This window comes from Hibiscus syriacus, unplaced genomic scaffold (genome assembly GCF_006381635.1).
Source record: "Hibiscus syriacus cultivar Baekdansim isolate YM2019G1 unplaced genomic scaffold, ASM638163v2 tig00111022_pilon, whole genome shotgun sequence".
In the NCBI taxonomy this organism is placed as follows: domain Eukaryota; kingdom Viridiplantae; phylum Streptophyta; class Magnoliopsida; order Malvales; family Malvaceae; genus Hibiscus; species Hibiscus syriacus.
In genome coordinates, this window is record NW_024062956.1 from 3,666,151 (window position 1) to 3,684,648 (window position 18,498).

At 34.5% G+C, this 18,498-nt stretch overlaps 3 protein-coding genes across 3 annotated transcripts; 1 reads left to right on the forward strand and 2 right to left on the reverse strand.

Annotated features, from left to right (window-relative positions):
* Positions 1 to 451: 451 nt before the first annotated feature.
* LOC120150455 (heat stress transcription factor A-1e-like) lies at positions 452 to 4,098 on the reverse strand. The gene is made up of 3 exons (XM_039163147.1): positions 3,720 to 4,098; positions 844 to 2,150; positions 452 to 569 (listed from the first exon to the last, which is right to left on the reverse strand). The coding sequence occupies exons 1-2, from the start codon at positions 3,957 to 3,959 to the stop codon at positions 888 to 890; spliced, it is 1,503 nt and encodes a 500-aa protein (XP_039019078.1). The 5' UTR covers positions 3,960 to 4,098; the 3' UTR covers positions 452 to 569; positions 844 to 887.
* Positions 4,099 to 5,057: 959 nt separating this feature from the next.
* On the reverse strand, positions 5,058 to 8,652 carry LOC120150456. The gene is made up of 7 exons (XM_039163148.1): positions 8,454 to 8,652; positions 7,475 to 7,576; positions 7,158 to 7,272; positions 6,499 to 6,614; positions 6,240 to 6,425; positions 5,777 to 5,919; positions 5,058 to 5,251 (listed from the first exon to the last, which is right to left on the reverse strand). The coding sequence occupies exons 1-7, from the start codon at positions 8,576 to 8,578 to the stop codon at positions 5,070 to 5,072; spliced, it is 969 nt and encodes a 322-aa protein (XP_039019079.1). The 5' UTR covers positions 8,579 to 8,652; the 3' UTR covers positions 5,058 to 5,069.
* A 575-nt stretch (positions 8,653 to 9,227) lies between these two features.
* LOC120150608 (translocon-associated protein subunit alpha-like) lies at positions 9,228 to 10,765 on the forward strand. The gene is made up of 5 exons (XM_039163257.1): positions 9,228 to 9,275; positions 9,754 to 9,831; positions 9,936 to 10,139; positions 10,428 to 10,499; positions 10,680 to 10,765. The coding sequence occupies exons 1-5, from the start codon at positions 9,228 to 9,230 to the stop codon at positions 10,722 to 10,724; spliced, it is 447 nt and encodes a 148-aa protein (XP_039019188.1). The 3' UTR covers positions 10,725 to 10,765.
* The last annotated feature ends 7,733 nt before the right edge of the window (positions 10,766 to 18,498 follow it).

Genomic DNA, 18,498 nt, shown 5'->3' on the forward strand with positions numbered 1-18,498 from the left:
GATAAATAGTCGGATGACTATTTTATAATTTTTAATAATCGATATACTCAACCAAACAAAATAATTCTCTATAGTCGGAAGCTATTTTGTAACTCAACATAACAATATCCTATAATCAGGGGACAAATACTTTACCCAACATTTTATCATCACATCACGCACATAACAGTCGAAAATTTTCTCCAAGTTACCCAAAAAAAACCCTGCTAAAAATGCATAATAAAAAGTTCAGGGTTAACTTTTGTATTCGAAAGTCATGAATATCTAAAAAATCATCTTAGAATGTATGTGTATCGGAGAGAAATATTAAAAAAAATCCACAAGTTGTCAAGTATAGCTGGGAAGTGAGGCCCTTAGGCAAAGGGGTATTTTTTTCCATGGCAAAAACAGGGACAAAGACAAAATACTTATATAATATCATTAATATAGTTGAGAAACATCATTACATACGTACCATTATTAACGCTTCTTTGGATAACCATTTATGTTACTAGTGCAGTTAACACATAAAATCACTCCTTTTAACAACAAATAGTTTCTCTTGCTTGGGCATCATAGATCATCCTCCTCTGCAAAAACCATAGGAAATTGAATCCTCAAAAATGATAATAGCTTCTCTTATATTGTGCTCATAGCAGATTAAAGATGGCATTAAATGTCAACAGCTTAAAGATAATAAAAAGCAATCTCAGCAAGCCACCAAATTCATCTGTTACGTTAGCAGTATATGGCATGTATAACTATCGAGTGATAAAACAAAAAGCATTTCCTTGTGATATACCGACTCGGGATGGTACTATGTTCGTAAGGACTATGGTATAACAATTGGTTGAAGATTTTTACCTCATTGTAGCTAGAAAACATGCATGTAAACAATTTGATGGATATCACCCTGCCTGGCTATCCGATGAAAGAAGGCCCATCTGCTCAGTAAGATGGTTCATATGCTGAATCCCATTCCATCCATTCTCCTTCCCTACAGGTGCTGCTTCCTGTACCCACTTTGCACCGTTTTCCACTGAACTCGAACTAATTTCATCAGTGTCCCCAGTGAGAGGGCTTGTGGCAAAAAACTGTTCCCAGAAAACGTCGTTAATTGCTGGAAGTTTAGGGTTTTCATCAAGCAAGATGTCCATATCGTGATCGACAGAAAAGTCATCAGTTTCTACAGGCATTGTACCATCCAAAACGTCTGATATGGGATCGAGATATGCTTCATTGCCTCTCTCAGATCCTGCCAAACTTCTATCAGTAAGTCTAACAGTATTATCAGGACCAACCCCTTGCATTTGTGAAACATTAGGAGAAACTCCATGTTTCTGTGAGTTATGCTCATTTGTCTGAGAAATTTGATCCACTTTAGTATGCTCGGTTGTTAGATGAGCAGCAGTTGACAGACAAGTGGTGGGAAATCCTGATTCCGCTTGCAGATAAGACTGTGCAGAAGCTGGTTGGGCTTCTGAAAGTGTTACACCTGAAATCCAACTGGAGGAGCTCCCACTGTCAGATGCGTTGGAAGGATGAACACCATCAATCATAAAAGCACCTGAGTTATTTATTTGGGGTTCTATTCTAGGTGATGTATTCATCTTCAATATCTGGTGCAGCATTGCCTTCGCTGCCTCATTCAGTGAAGGCTGGAACTTTACAATCTGCCCATTAGGAGATATGGCACCATTTTCACCAGCTAAATTTTCTTCATCCTGCCTGGGGAATCTCCTCTTCTTGTTCGCTCCAGTAATGAGCCTGTTGCTTTCATTTTGCTGGCGTACAAGCTGGCTTAAGAAACTTGGACTTTGCATGGCCTTAGCGAGAAAAGACATCATTTGCTGCTGTCTCTGCTCCATCACCTGTACGCGTTGGCCAACAGTTTGCAACTGGTTATCAGTTGCTTGCTGCTGCTGCCTCAACCTAACGAGTTCCTGCATGAGAACATTCTTGTCTCTCTTAAGTCTTTCAACTTCCTCTACAAGCCCAAACTTCCCAACCTCAATGCAAGTTCCAACAGATGAGTTCTGAACTTGAGGTTGCTGATTACTCTGGACATTAGCAGGTTTCCGCCTGCTGATAGTTTTCAAAAGATGTTTTTGACCTCGTAGGAACCCCTCATTAGCAAATTCCCAGCGGTCAGGGTCAACTTTCCTAAAACCCTAAAGGGAAAAATTATGATAATCAACAAGACGAATTATAGTATATATATGCCTAACTGGATTTAGCAAATTCACACAAGTAAAGTAGGATTGAAGTTTAACATCTATTTGAATCACATATCATCTGTCTCAGTTGAACCCGAATGCCTCACCATAATCAATTAGTAATTACATGCATATACTTAAACCTGAACAGACACAATTAGAATTTGATGAGTTTTTCAGCTAAAAAAAGGTCAATCTCTATTGTCAACCCTCTGAATGAATATCATTTCAAATTACAATCTGTGGCAGCAGCCTAGAAATACTATTCTCTCCATCATGCCTTTGTTAACTTGTAAGTTAAAAGAGTCATTTTAAAATGAAAAAAGAACTTTATGAAAAAATCAAAAGAAGAAAAGGTAATATGAGAAAATGTGGAATAAATTTTTGGTTTAGCCAATCCTTTGAGTTTATTATCTTACTAGAGAAATCTGCAAGACAAAATGCTAGCTTATGAAGCCCTTATTCTTTAAGTAAACACATAATGCAGTTAGATCAAATAAGAAAGAACAAAGAAAAAAGAGACCAAATGGAACAACATAATAACAAAGCTTGGAAAATATATCTGCTGGGTTTATATAAATTATAGATGAAAAATAGCAAACAGGCATTTGGATTTTTTTTTCAATAAACATGAAATAGGTACATGACACACATGAACACTAAACTTGACATTTCAGCTGATAAAGAACAGATCGAGTCTCACGGTGGGCAATCCATAATTCGGAGGTCTTCCACGGAAGCTGCTCTCAACCTGGTGTTGGGGGCAGCCTACTATCCTACCTCTCTCTTACCCCATTACATATGGGAATAAGGGTCAACTAATTTATTAAAGAAACAAGATAAGAAGTAATAACCTATACATTGCATGACAAAGCTCTTAATGAAATGCCTTTCAGTAAATCAAAGCATGCTTTATCAATTCATTGAATCAAACAATAACGAAACCCCCATAGCAGCATTACAAGTAAATTATTTCGGAAAATCACAGTCCAAAATTCTCGAATTTACTGAGACAGAAAGAGTTCCTTAGCTCCATGAACCCTTGGAGCTGAAAACATTTGACCCAAACCCAAATCATATACACAAACATTCAGTTTTTAGTTTCTATATTTCATCTCAATTTTCCACATTTGTATACCAGGGACAAACATCTTTTCACTCAATCATCCTGATGCCATTGATGATCTAGCATACAAAGAGGAACAACAAAATCCATATTCCATTAAATTCATCTCACACAACAAATCGAAAGTTATACTATAAATTCATGATCCAACAACTACATGGGTTCTTGAATAAAAAATCAAAACTAGACCCAAAAATAAAAAAATAAATCAAACGAAAAATTTGCAATCATCTTCGAGGAAATACATCTAAGTGGTCATAGTTTCGAATTCCAAGCAGGTGTATGTAACCTAAAGCTACGGCCCAATAACTATCCGAATGAATAAAAATCGCGATATTTATTTAAAAAAACAAAAGAGGAAAAGGGAATCAAATAAGCATAAATAAGGAAATACCCACATAAGTATTGAGCTGCCTGACAAAGCTGGAGAAATTGTTGTGCTTAAAATACTTGGGCAAAAGGTCCCTTGCAAACTCCGGCACTTTCCAGACAACGAAACTGTTGTTACCGCTACTCCACGACACGACCGAGTCGGTCGATGGGTCATCCACTACATCGTAAGTTTTGCTGAGAAACGGCGGCACCGAGTTGCCGTTGGCAGCGGCCGCAGCTGATATTGAATCATGAAGTGAATCCATATTCGGTTTCAATAATAACAAAAGCAAAAAGGGTATTTGAAAAACATTGAATTTGAAGATCAGAGAGTGAGGGGACTGGCCATGATAGTTAACCAAGAGCTAGATTTGATAAGGACAAAAACAAAAGTAGAAGCCAAGGAAGGGTTATAAACTTTTAGGCTCTCACAGTGCTTTAGATTTGATTATTTGCATGGAGAATGAAATAATTAAAAATAAATAAGTAGGAAGAGAAAATCGACACGTAACCATTTGTGAAACTAGGTATATAAACAAGAGTACTCTACTTTCATCATCAAATTTTTTTATAAAACAATTATTAATATTTTTTTAATCATTAAAATTTTAGTATTTAACATGATTTGATGAAGATAGCAACTTAGGAACATTGTTAAAGCATTTATTATCTTTTTCTTTTACATATAAGCAATTAAATCTTGAAATATATGATTTGTATCTTCTCCTTTAAGGACGTGTTCCCAATAAAACTTGTTAGACCTATTTCAACCAACAATTAGATGCTCGCCACGCCATTCTCGACGAACCTAAAGCTAATTTGACCATGCTCAGTTTCAAATGGAACCTTATGATGATGCCAAGCGTCGTAATGTGGTAATTCAACCTGGTGATTTGGTTTACGTATGGTTACAGCCTTACATACTCCAATCACTTGCAAAGAAGGTTAACAAGCTCAACCCTCGTTTCTATGGGCAATATACTATTTTGAGCCGCATTGGAGATATTGTTTATCACCTGGTGATTTGGTTTATGTATGGTTGTTTATTAGTATTTCTTAGCAGTCACTAATGATTATTTTTGGTGGGTTATTTGTGATAGAAAGAAGAAAAACTGGGGGGGATCTTCTCGTTAGTTTTGGGAGAAAAATAAAGTCGCTTGAAGTATCGTATAGGCTCGTATTTTCACATGCTATATGTAATCTGCCACTTACAATTCTCCGGTTTTCTAACAAAAACTAATAATAAAATACCCACAAAAGAAAATTGATGCATTTATACAACTGGTTTATAAGCAAGCTTTCTTTTTATTGTAACACAAAGATGACATGCATGGTCCTCATTTGTGCTGTACATCCTTAGGCACTTAGTGACATCCTTAGGCACTTAGTGACATAGATATGATTGAAGAAAGCTTGTATTTGCGGACTTTGTTAGAATTTGAAGGGTGGAATATGACCTCAGTACTTGATCTTACTTCAACTTCCCTCCAATCCGAAGTTGAAGTTCCTTCACTTCGATAATCTCGAGGATAGTAAACAACCTGGAGCTTTGAATGGGCTGCATCGCCAAGTAATCGAGTAGAGATGTAAGAAGATAATATAACAATAGAGCTAAACCATGGATTATGTCTATACATGCATTATTGGCAATGTTTTTGCCACATTAGACAAAAAGTTCTGGGTACTTGCTAGGCTGTGTACGAGTGATGGATGCCAATACATGTTTCGATGTCTGGGTCATCAAGATTACCTAGAACTTAAGGATCGGAGATAAGCTGTTGAAGTTCTATGATTACAGGAATTCAATTCTGGTTCGGCAGCTAGGTCCTTAGTTCTTAAACTGCCACACGACCTATAACTTGTACCATCACCATATTTACTGTACAGACCATTGAAGAAAGAAGTTGCATTTTATGACATTTACAAACCAGCATCACAATTTGTGGCCTAAATATGGTATCATAATGCCCAGGGTGTTTCCCATGAATATTTTAAGATTTTAGAATTCAAATGAAGGAAAACATTGTAAAAGAGGCAGACCAGACTACACAAATTGCAGATTGAAATTAAACTGAGGATTTACCTAATCCAAGCATGCTAGTCTTTTGGATCGCAATGTGGCCAACTTTCGATCTCTTGATATGTCTCAAAGCCTGGGTATCCTCCTCCTTCCCTTTAAACTCCAGAAATTCTCCAAGAATATACTTGCTTCCTTTAAGCTCCAGCCTGCAGAAACCACGATAAAAAAATGTTTTCTTACTTATTCTCCAATGCTCCGCTTAATTTATGTTTACTCTGCTTCTCGCTGAATTAATTGCAAAATTGAAGTTATTGGCACAGATTACAAACCTGCAATGAATCTCTTTAACACATTGCAATTAATTCAAGGAAAAGCAGAGCAGACATAAATTATATAACAAAATTTCAGTATCATATAGTAAGACACATAATCAGCATTACCGACCCAAATGGCATAATATGCATAAGAAATTATACTTTTATGTAAACCAAGTTAAAATCAAAGTTATTGGCACGTTATTACAAACCTATCCCACATAGGTGCTGTGCCGAGAATAAAGTTGAGTTGTTGATGGAAAGAGTCTTGCATTGCCTTCTTCCCACCATGAAAAGCACCTTTAACCCATCCGAACATCATACTTTTGGGTTCAGGTTCTAATTGCACCCATTGATCATAAGTGATAACCTCATGTGGAAAATTTCTATAAATCTCACTGCAATTGAAAACCATTCAGTACATACTCCTATATGAACTTTTAAAGGAAAATAACATTACTTCGTACATACCGAAAGTTCGGATTGGGAATTATAACTTTGTAAGAAAAAAATCCTTCGGGCAAAGCAACTCCCCTTTGTTCAAGATATGACTCAAGGACTGAAACTCGTTTTTTAACCTCCACAACCTGCAACCACGTATATCTTCATTACTATGCACTGTAAAGTAAAGCTTTTCTTTTGGCCCTCAAACATCAATGGCAGTAGAAAATTTTCAATATATTAAAGGCTTTGTACTTGAGTATCCAACTTAAAACTAATTTGTAATAGGTGGAGGGCCTAGGGCCCAAATGTAATATAAGACCACAGAAAATCACTTAACACTCGCTCTCACATGCATAGCTCACAAGACCTACCTACATGAGGACAACTTCACCAAGAGTTATCAACCTCATGGGGTTAGGCAATCAAGAACAAAACCGAACATGATCTCTGATATCATGTTAAGCAGTTTCTGTGGTTAATGGAGGTCCTTCTTAGGTAGAAATATGTTTGAGGATGTGGAGAAATCAGTAAATTTATGCAGTTAATATTACATGATCGACAGTAAGAATACAACTCATCAAGCAAAGCTTTTATGGGAGCAAACAGACACCATTCTCCTGATAAAGATTCAAAAGCAATAAACATCGAGTTGATGAAAAAGCAGACATTTGAGCTTGTTGACTTACAGGATCAGGAAGACGCTCTTTCCTGTGACTATGGCCACCTTCACAAGTCCAAGTACCATCCTCACTTATAGTAACAAATCCTGACACATTCTTGACAGAAATAACCGCTGCTTCTCTGCACAAATGTGTTAAAGTTTCAAGAAATAAAATCTAAGTACGCGAAAATAGACATAGAAGGGGAAAAACTCGCACGCACACACAATATATTTGAAGTGTGCTGTTCTCAATCATATTTTCATCTTCTTAAGCAACTTAGGCAAGCCAATTAAAGCTTAATAAAAAACTGAAATGTAGCTTGTAAAGCAGGAATAATTTACCCTTTGGAAACGAGCACAATATCGATATTCTTCCGAGTACCAGTATCAGCATCCGGAATGTTAAGCCCCACATATGCTTTTCCACCACAAAGCTTTTCAAGTCTACGATGAAGATGCACAAAAAGGAACAGTTATACCGGAGATGAGGATTTGATAATGGTCCATGAAAATCCAAGGAAAATAAATTTAGAGATCAGATAGCTGAAATAATCTATTTCAGTTTAACATGAATGTCAATATTGGTCCTAAATAAGCTACAAAATAAACTTAAGACTATGCTCGTTTCCTAATTGATTTTTTCTGTTTTCTTAGTAGCATATACTGTCTGATTAAAAATCAGTAAATACTTGCAATGCAAACCATATTAGAAACATAAATTGTCTATGCTATTGTACTCTTAATTTGTACTAATGTATTCGTGTTCAATAGATTTGTACAACATGAATTCGGACATGTGTATAGAGCATAATCTTTCAAACAAATGAACTAACTTTAAGAAGTTGAGCATATTCGTGTTCAATATACATCTATATCGAGCACTAAATGAAGCATGGGCCATGGATAACGACGTATGAATCACATAGCCAATTGTTCCCCCATTTCAAATAAGACTAAAATATTGACTTTAATTATTCAAAAATCTATTTATTTATTTATTAGGATAAGGGGAAAATGGTTGGGTTGTCCAGGGGAGGAACCTAGGATTGGTGCCAATTGAAAACTTGATATCAAGTCCTTTGCCACTCTACTAGTGATTCAAACAAAATAAAAAAAAATCTTCACCTTGAGTGATTGCGATTTTCCAGGAAACCAAGTAAGCCCTAACCCAGTAATGTTTACACAATCAAACTCATCGCAGAAACAATTTGACACCTTTTTCCGACAATTTTATTATAAAATTATAAAAATGAAAAGATATGCATAAGCTGAAAGTGTAAAAGAAAGAAAGAAAGAAAGAAAGAAAGAAAGAAAAAGGTACCGGTTGGCGACGGAGAAAATAGCATTAAAATCAGAGGTTTCGACATCTAAAGCGTTGTTGCTGCCATAGAAGAATAGCCGGTACAACTGGTAAATGATCAGTCCGCAGATGATCTCCAGCCACATTCTGATTTAACCACAAGATTTATAATTTCAAAGTGAAGGAATAAATTGCAAGATAACTCAGGCGAGTTAATTTATTTCTTAATGAAGTTTTGGGATTTTAATTTTGCTGTGCGAGCGTATCGTAGGAATTTAAACCGCGTCGCTTCGCGAAAGGGTTAATATAAAAATAAGGGTAAAGTACAGTAATGGTCACTGAACTTTTCTAAAACTTTTATTTAGGTCCCCAAACTTTTAAAACTTGCAATACAGTCCCTTAACATTTAGTCTGTTTGCAATATGGTCCCTCAACATTTAGTCCGTTTGCAATATGTTCCCTGACGTAACTGTTGGGGGACCATATTGCAAACGGACTAAATGTTGGAGGATTGTATTGCAAGTTTTAAAAGTTGGGGGACCTAAATGAAAGCTTTAGAAAAATTCAGTGACCATTACTATACTTTACCATAAAATTAATTATTCAGTCAGATAGTTTTATAAATACAATTAAACACTCATTGGGTTTGATCTTCTTGATCATTTTTAAGTTTGCTTGCTTAACATATGATGTCTATGGAGTTAAGTCATTGACCATGCATGTTCTCATGTTTTTATGGTATCTTATTGCATGTTTAAATATCCATCATCAAACATATGGTCAATGATATGAGTTATGCATTGTGAGCCTTTAGTCTGTGTTTCACTTGCAACTGCATACTTAGTACCTACTCTAAACAACAATAACAGTTATAGTTGAGTCAGTTATTTAGCTGTTATTTTTTAGTGTGATGGATGGATGTTGACCTTGCATTGATAAGTTATATCTCAATTTAAGAAACATTAGCACAGAGTTTTGGTACAAGTGTAGATTTTTCTATGTCTTTAAGTTGCAAGTGTAGACCTTACAATGATCCTCAGATGAGATTGAGCATGTATATATAGTTTAGGCATTCATGTTCATTGTGCAATTATTATGATGTGCCAGTGCGTTTGGTATACTGTGTTCTAAGTTTTTTTTTTACTTCGTTATCAAACGGTTTTTGCAGTATTTGAAAAAGATCTTGAGATTATACGCTGGTACAAAGTTGATCACGCACCCTAGGCCTAATATTTTGGAGTGTTACACCATATATTGTTGCACAAAAGCTGCATTGTGACGTTTCTAGTTTATGTAATTGAATATAATTGTTTTCATGTAGGCCTTCAACAATGCAATTGTACCCCCTTCAGTGCAAGCTACTTTCCCTTACATATTTGCTGTTAGCAAGTACTTACAGGTAAATGAGTATTCTTGGAGTTCTATGCCCTAAAATTGTATATAAATTCTTTCAACGAGAAGTAGTCTTGCAGTGAAGCTTACACATCTAAACTTTTGATGCAGGATGGAACTTTTGATCTTGTGGGTAAGATTATCTATGAGATTGACCAGCAGCCATTCCAAAGTATATTCTATAACGGTACCATTGAAGTTGTTGAGGCTGGTGGTTTCCTCAGTGTTGAGTCCGTGTTTCTTGTTACCCTTGGTATTGCACTTCTTGTTCTCCTTGGTTTGTGGCTTCATGGTCAATTTCAGCATATCACCAAGGTATTTTAGTTGTGCCACCTTCAATTATATATTAATTTATTGCAGCAACTACGTTCAACAATACAGTATCATGACACATCATTAATACTAGCTCCTCTTCCGGGAATTGTAAATATTTGCGATGTTTTATTCTTGCATTAAAGAAAGCTTCAATTAGCCATGTTACTTTATTGTGTCATGCACACCTGTAAGGAGAGAAAGCCAGAGGGAGAAGTGCTCGTGTACATGTTATCTTATGTTTCGTTTATGGAATAAAGCTAACGTGTTTTGACTTCTTTGTTTTGCTAGAAAACTAAGAGGGCTCCAAAGGTAGAAGTCGGGACTAGGGCTACCGATGCCTCAATGGACGAATGGCTTCAGGTTATGACTTAGCTTATACATCATCATCACATCTCATTATTTCCATTTTAGTTAGCTTTACTTTTCTTCTCCTTTCATTCCCGAGAAGCATCATGTGTTCATCTCGGACTTCATCAACCATTACTGATTTCTATAAGACCATTGCTGATAATTTTCTGTTCTGGCTGACATAAATTTCAGGGAACTGCTTATACTCAGTCGGCATCTAAATCAAAGAAGAAGTAGATGACAGAATGCTTGCGATGTCGGGCTATTGTAACGCTAGCTCGAAATTGTAAGTGAGGGCGGCGCAGGTTGTTTTCAACAATTAGGCCAGGAAAATAGACGCATAACTTTGTTGTTACAGCATGTGAGTCTTTCGTTACATATCTATTTTTCTTGAGGATGCTTAAATTGAGGCTTTTAGCGTTAATCTAACTCTGTTACGAGGCCGAAGTTCAAATTTGGCTAATTTTTTTCTTGGCTTCTTTGCTCATCGGGTTTCGGATTTTTGGTTAATCAGTTTCCCCTATATTACGAAATTAGGGAATGAACTTCTGATTCCGCGTGGTGTGTTAAAAATCTTTCTCACAATAACTTTTAAATATTAGGGTAAACTTACACAAGTTCATTGAATTTTGTCAGTGAACTTGGTTAGTCACTTTGGTGAGGCAGCCCCTGCTATTAACGTCTTTACGGTGAAAGAAACGACATAACTGAAGCGGAAATAATTGGTAAAATTAGAAGTTCAGTGATATAAAATTCAATAACGTATGATATTGTTTATCTTTATTTTCAAATCTAAATTTATAAATTTTTGTAATTGTGTAATTATAATTTGGAATACCGAACCTAAAATATAGAATTAGGATGTAATGACATTTTTTTCCCCAATCAAACATATATAAAGAATTAGAATTATTTTCCATTACACTCATATATAATTGTTACTTCATTTTTTATACCGTGGTGTACAAACATCAATATTTACTTGAAAAAGTGTAATTACATTAAGTAAATGAGATTCAATAATTACAATTTTTCTAAAGCTTTCATTTAGGTCCCAACTTTTAAAATTTACAATAGGATCTCTCAACATTTAGTCTGTTTGCAATATGGTCTCTGACGTAACTGTTGGGGATCATATTACAAACAGACTAAATATTGGGGGATTATATTATAATTTTTAAAAGTTTGGGGACCTAAATGAAAACTTTAGAAAAGTTCAGTGACCATTACTATATTTTACCTTAAAAATAATCGTACTAATTATATTTTTTAGGATAAACTGCTTCAATAGTCACTGAACTTTTAAGACGTTTCCATTTCCTTTCAATTATCATTACTCTAATTATTTTCATTTTATTTTAGGGTAAAGTATAGTAATGGTCACTGAACATTTCTGAAGCTTGCATTTAGGTCCTCCAACTTTTAAAACTTGCAATACAGTCCCCCAACATTTATTCCGTTTGCAATATGGTCCCTCAACTTAAATCACTGTTAGAAAATTAGGGTAAATTATATAAACGGTCATTGAACTTTTCAAGCACTTGAATTTAGGTCCCCAACTTTTAAAACTTGCAAAACAGTCCCCCAATAATTTTATTTTCTTATTAAATATAGATGTATAGAAAATATAAATGATTCAATTTATATTTAAATGTATGAATCATTTATACTTTTGATATATTTTATTTTTCTTGTATAAACTAGTATTTAAAATATGTTTATATTTTAATCAAAATATTTCAATTTACGAATAAAAATATATATTTATATAAATGTATATTTATATTTAGATGTATAAATAAAAAAAATATATTCATATATTAATGTATGATTCATTTATATTTTTTGAATATTTTATTTTTAATAAGAAATTAAAATTATTAATTATATTAGAAATACTCAACTTAAGATTATATATATAATCATGAATTATAAATATGAAAAATATAATTATTAAATTTAGTTTAAAAATATATAAATCTTAAATTTATTCTTTTAAAATATTGTATCAACTAATATTTAAAAAATATATTAAATCTATCAAACAATTTATCAAATATAATATTTTTTATTGTAAAAAAATATAATATTTTCCCATCATTTATTGCTTTCAAATTTTTTGCCGAAGTTCAAATCTCATTATTTCTATTTTCCATTATATTCTTTTTTTTCTGGCATTGGTCATACTATTATTATATGTATTATTGTATATCTCTTAACACAAACGATGGTGTTAGCTTAGTGGCTCTACCCTGTATCTTTCATTTGCGTGACTCAGGTTTGAGTTTGCCCAAGACCCAAATTTTACTTCTTTGTAACTTAATTTTCTTCTAATTAGGTGGTGACATGTGTCACCAATAACATATATCATGATCATGTGTTAACACATGTCAGATCCTGGTTAAATGATTAATTTATTAAATTTTATTTAATTTAGGACCAAATTGATAGCATATATAAATAATTAGGTGGTGACATGTGTCACCAATGACACGTGTCATGATCATGTGCTAACACATGTCAGATCCTAATTAAATGATTAATTTATTAAATTCTATTTAATTTAGGACCAAATTGATTATATAAATAATAAAAGACTGAATGTATAATAATGTCAATTCCTTTTAACTGTCACTTCATCATTTGTATCAATTGGTAACGACTAGTGGCTTAGTTGAAACAGTTAAATAATTATGTTGTATGATTGATAAATTTAAAAGATCGATGACAAAAGTAAAAAGGGCTAGATAGTTAAGTTGTCAACCTAGTAGTTTACACTTTTATTTATACGTCAAAATAACATTTTATAAATTTAAAATTCGAATTATTTTCATCCTCTTCTATATCCTAACTACTTTTTTTAATTAAAAAATTTCTTCAACAGATAAGAATTATACAATTATATTTATATAAAAAATACGTATCACATGAAATAAGATGAAATTAAATAATAATAAATCTGACATAATTGAATTTAATTGAATTATTTTGGAATTTAGGGTTTAGAATGAAATTGAATTACTTTGGAAATTGGGGTTTAGAATGAAATTGAGGACTGTTTTGCAAGTTTTAAAAGTTGGGGGACCTAAATTCAAGTGTCTGAAAAGTTCAATAACCTTTTATATAATTTACCCTAATTTCTAACGGTGGTTTAAGTTGGGGGACCATATTGCAAACGGAATAAATGTTAGGGGACTGTATTGCAAGTTTTAAAAGTTGGGGGACCTAAATGCAAGTTTCAGAAATATTCAGTGACCATTACTATACTTTACCCTTTATTTTATTAATAACAATAAGGGTAAAGTACAAAATAGTCCCCTAACTTTTAGGTATATTATATTTTGGTCACATAACTTTTAAAATTTGTAATATAATCACTAAACTTTTAATTTGTTTAGAGTAAGATCGTTACCTCCGTTAGTTTTAATCTAACGTGACACGTTAACACAATTAACTCTTCCGTTAGCTGCTGCTCCTCCTCCTCCTTCTTCTTCTTCTTATTATATATATATATATATGTTTAATTTTCTTTAAAATGGAATAAAAATCCTGAACCAAATTCTTGACAATAAAAATAAAATTAAACACACAAATGGCAACAGCGCGATCATTCGCAATCGGCATGGGCGATTCCTCCATCGCCTAAACCAAGCTCAGCTTAGCATTGTTGCCTCTGCTCAACCTCATAGAAAGCGACGGCGCAGGCAACAGAACTTCACGAAGCGTAGCCTTATCCACCGGTACCAAAGGCCCACCATCGAAAATGGAAGAAGAACAACAAATCGCCTTTTTCCTGTAGTGTTTATAATCCCTTGTTTGCTTTATTCTATTTTAGCTCAAATCCTCTCCTCTCTCGCTCGAAACCACGCTAATTTCCCACTCAAAATGATGGGTTTTAGTGCCCCTTGGGTGCTTGCAAGTTTTTGAGAAGAAAATGTGTTTGAGACTATGTGTTTGCAACTTATTTCTGCCATAAACAAAGCGCTGCCCATTTTGCAGCTATCCACAAGATTTTTGGTGCAAGGAATGTCTCGAAGTTACTTGCTCATCTCCCTTTCAATGATCATTGTGAAGCTGCCCTCACAATTTCCTATGAAGCTTAAGTTAGGCTTCAAGACTCGTGTATGGTTGTGTTTCTCATATATCTTTGCTCTCCAATAGCAGGTCCTTTTTTTTACCACCACCCCTTCTCCTTGTTTGATTAATTGAAATCCTAATTTGAGTGTTGAAATACATATCTAAAATCCATACAGGTTGTCAATCTCCAAGCACAATATGATTCTCTTGAGGAACGAACAGACCACGGCGTCTTTATCAATGGCAGCTCTGTTACTGCAAAACTTAATAACAAATACCATGAAAAGGTTCATTATTAGCTAAAAGAAATTCAAAGTTGGTTTCACTCAGAAAATTCAAGCATGGCACCAAATCTTAACCCAACAAACTCACACTGAGAATAATGGGGTTTTGGTTCCAAACTCTTTAGCAAATTACAAGAATTCGATCTCCTCATCAGGAGAAGATCATGTCTCTTACACTACTCTCGGACAAGAATCGCATTTTATGTCTTCCTTCGACATGAAGACAGACAACAAACAATCGGGTTTCTAGGAAGTCGATGACCTTCAATCAATGGCCTTTGGATTTGCTCAACAATATTCATGATGAGGAATACAACATCGACCTTCCAGTTTTGAAATCGAAATGATTAATATTTTGAAACACACCCATATATTTTTCTTGAAGAAGAAGATAATATTTTGAAACACACCCATATATTTTTCTTGGAGGAGGACGAGAAGAAGATAATGGAAGGTAACTGCCACGTCAGCCCTAAATAACGAAAGGTAACTACATGAATTTTACTGATAACGAACTAAAAATTTAATGTATGTATTGTAAGTTTTAAAAGTTGAATGACTAAAATAAAAGTACTCTAAAAGTTTGGGAACTATCTATATAATTTAGAGTAGTATGGTACATTCAACCCGTCAAGTGACTTTAATGATAAAAGTAAATGTTGGTTTTCTTAAAAATTATTGGTTCAAACAACAACGTTTACAGGTATATGTTATCAATTGATTAATAAAATTTTAAACGACCCAAAACTATAATTTTTCACGTTCATTGAGTACAATTAAAACGATATTTTCTCTATCTATTCTGCATCCAAAATGCATGCAAATCTATATTTATCCCACTCCCGATTCATGTTTCTGCCAATTTTCCACACATATTCGTTCCCATAAATATTAAAAAAGCTATTAACGACTATTTTTCAGTCAATTCAGATGTTTAATATTATAAATGTTACTATTTTAAGTGTCCTTACAATAATGACTATTAAATTTTTTTATTAAATGACATGTATTATATTCTGATAATTTTAAAAAATTTATTTTTTAAAAAATTAAAAATAAACTATTATATTTTAAAAACATTTTTAAAAATATTAACCTTCTTTATCCGATATTAACATTTGGTGACGGATATTGGAATGACTTTAAAGGCTAGTGATGGTGACTGTGTCATCGATGGAGGTTCGATCGACGACAACGGCAGCAAGTGGCGGTAACCGAGATGAGTATAGATAATAAAATAAAAGTTTTTAAATTTTGAGACTTTTTAAAGATTTTTAAAAAATTTAGATTTTCTTTAAAAAATGAATTATTTTTTATTTTAAATAAAAATTTCTAAATTATGTGACATGTGTCACTTGACAAAATCTTTTAACACCGTTACGATCGAAACACTTAAAATGATGACGATTATAACGTTAGATGTCACCCCCTAGACCCGGCCTATGCGTTTCGACTAAGTCTAGTGGATCACATTATGATTATTAAAGACATTTTCCGAAATCGTTATTCTATCAATATAAAATCACATTATAAATAACATGAAATTATAAACAAATTATACTATCAAAATCCAACTCATAAATATAGTACCAATAAATAATAATTTAATTTAAAACATGTCTTCAAATTCAAAATCACAATAAACCGAGCATTACTAGCAAAAGAGTCATCATTATAAAATTCGATATTTAAAATAAGGTCCATGTCACCAAAATAAAGTCAACTTGCAAGATAAAAACATTACAATATGATTTACTTCAAGAGATATGTTGATCCTCCAAGTGCTCGAACCGAGGTATCTAACCAACAGTATCTGAAAGGGGGAAAACATTTTCAAAAGGTGAGCTAGGCTCAGTGTGTCCCAATATTTCCATAAAATGTCAATAGGTACAAATCATAGTCTAGTAATCTCACAAATTCGTAAAAGAGTTTAACTTTTGAAAATCATAGTTTAAACCCTTTTCTGGTACACCATCAGTAGTTTCCAAAATTATTTTCCATATAGCTTACTTTATGCACATAGCAAAAAGAAAGCCGACTTAAGGATAGGCTCTGAAGCTTGTATCCTTAAGCCCAAGTCAATAAGTCCATATAGCTTACCCAAAGCACACAGCAAAGGAAAGCCGACCTAATAAAACATCTTGGGGCCCTCAAGAGTCACATTAGGCCCATTTAGCTTGATCAGAGCTATTCCATCGAAATTCAATTCCAAAATTCAATTGCACCGTGACATAAATTCCATAAATCCAAAAACATGGTAATCATATACCATTTCAAAACAAAAATTAGATAGCAGCCATATTCCATAAATTGTCACATTAAATTGGTGCATCCATAAAACAATAACCAATGAATTCGGTGTACCACATATTAAAACCAATAAAACAGTTCAGTAATAAGTAGGGAACACACCTCGACAATAGATTCAAATAGTAAATCTACTGATTGCTGGTTTCACCACGCTCTGCTACAGTTTTCGAACGCGTGAATAATGACACACGTGGTTTAACTGATCTAGAAGAGCTGGGTCGAGTTGTCGAACGATCCGGAGAGTCTCTTGTACCTTCAAACAATAATAATCTATCAGTCCCAAATCCTATTTAATTGTTAAAAACTAGACTTATTAAGTATATAAGCATTTTTCGGGTTTGACTATCAATTTGGGGTATTTCGAGTCTGAATTTGGCCAAACAAATTGCGGAATCGGAATCAGGACGTCGAAAAACATAAAGTATGACTTTTCGAAAATTCAGATTCTTGGTCAAAGTCAAAGTCAACTACTTTGACCGTCGATTTGGAGTCCTTCGGGTTCGAATTTGACGAAACGGACAGCGGAAACGGATTTGGCACATCGAAAACTATCAGGATAGGTATACTCGGAAAAGATTAACGGTCGTTTAATGCTCGGTCAAAGCCATTTTAAGTTTTGGTCAAAGAAAGTCAACGGTCAACGGTCAACGATCGGGTCGGGTCGGGTCAACGGTCGGGTCGGTCGGTCGGGTCAGACCGGTCAAACCGGTTCAGACCGGTTTCGAACCGGTCGAAACCGGTCAAACCGATCAGAACCGGTTGAAAACCGGTTAAACCGGTTTCCAGCAGCCACTCGCCCTGCGACGGCGCGTGTGGCGCGTGAGGCGTCCTCCGGGGCCCTAAAAATCTCGGAAAAATTTCTAAAAATTATTTTGAGCGATTTCGAGATACTTACAATGATCGGTTCAAATTTTTGAACGGCGGAGAGCTCGATTTCAAATCGGCCGAATCTTTGACTGCACCACCTCCTCACGCGCCGCCGTCTACGACGGACAAGGTTGACACCGGTGAACTCGGAACGGCACAATGAACACGATGGTGCGGGAGGTGTCGTAAACGGAGCAACGATCAGCGGTGAATTTAAGATTTTCTCGGCGATAGAGCTAACAAAACCGTCGCTACTTTGACTGGAAATTCCCGACGTTTGGCCGCGTTTCGCTTCAATTAATTTGAAGGGTTTGTTCCTCGCTCGATGATGAACACAACGATGGTTTCAAAACAACGATCGGAATTCGGACGGCGTCGGAATCGAGTTTGGAAGTTGTGTACGTGAGGAAGGATTTGTGAAATTGATTTCTGTTTTTCAAAACAGAAATCACGCATATAATAATTGCATGCCG

What these genes read in the sequence shown, in the direction of transcription:
- LOC120150455 (XM_039163147.1), bottom strand. Translation starts at nt 3,959, where the DNA reads ATGGATTCACTTCATGATTCAATATCAGCTGCGGCCGCTGCCAACGGC. An exon ending in TCAGGCAGCTCAATACTTAT is followed by an intron (nt 2,151 to 3,719) that starts GTGGGTATTTCC and finishes TTTTCCCTTTAG; the next exon opens with GGTTTTAGGAAAGTTGACCC.
- LOC120150456 (XM_039163148.1), bottom strand. Translation starts at nt 8,578, where the DNA reads ATGTGGCTGGAGATCATCTGCGGACTGATCATTTACCAGTTGTACCGG. An exon ending in ATTTTCTCCGTCGCCAACCG is followed by an intron (nt 7,577 to 8,453) that starts GTACCTTTTTCT and finishes TCTTCATCGTAG; the next exon opens with ACTTGAAAAGCTTTGTGGTG. An exon ending in ACAGCACCTATGTGGGATAG is followed by an intron (nt 5,920 to 6,239) that starts GTTTGTAATAAC and finishes TGGTTTCTGCAG; the next exon opens with GCTGGAGCTTAAAGGAAGCA.
- LOC120150608 (XM_039163257.1), top strand. Translation starts at nt 9,228, where the DNA reads ATGCATTGTGAGCCTTTAGTCTGTGTTTCACTTGCAACTGCATACTTA. An exon ending in CACTTGCAACTGCATACTTA is followed by an intron (nt 9,276 to 9,753) that starts GTACCTACTCTA and finishes GTTTTCATGTAG; the next exon opens with GCCTTCAACAATGCAATTGT. An exon ending in AATTTCAGCATATCACCAAG is followed by an intron (nt 10,140 to 10,427) that starts GTATTTTAGTTG and finishes TTGTTTTGCTAG; the next exon opens with AAAACTAAGAGGGCTCCAAA.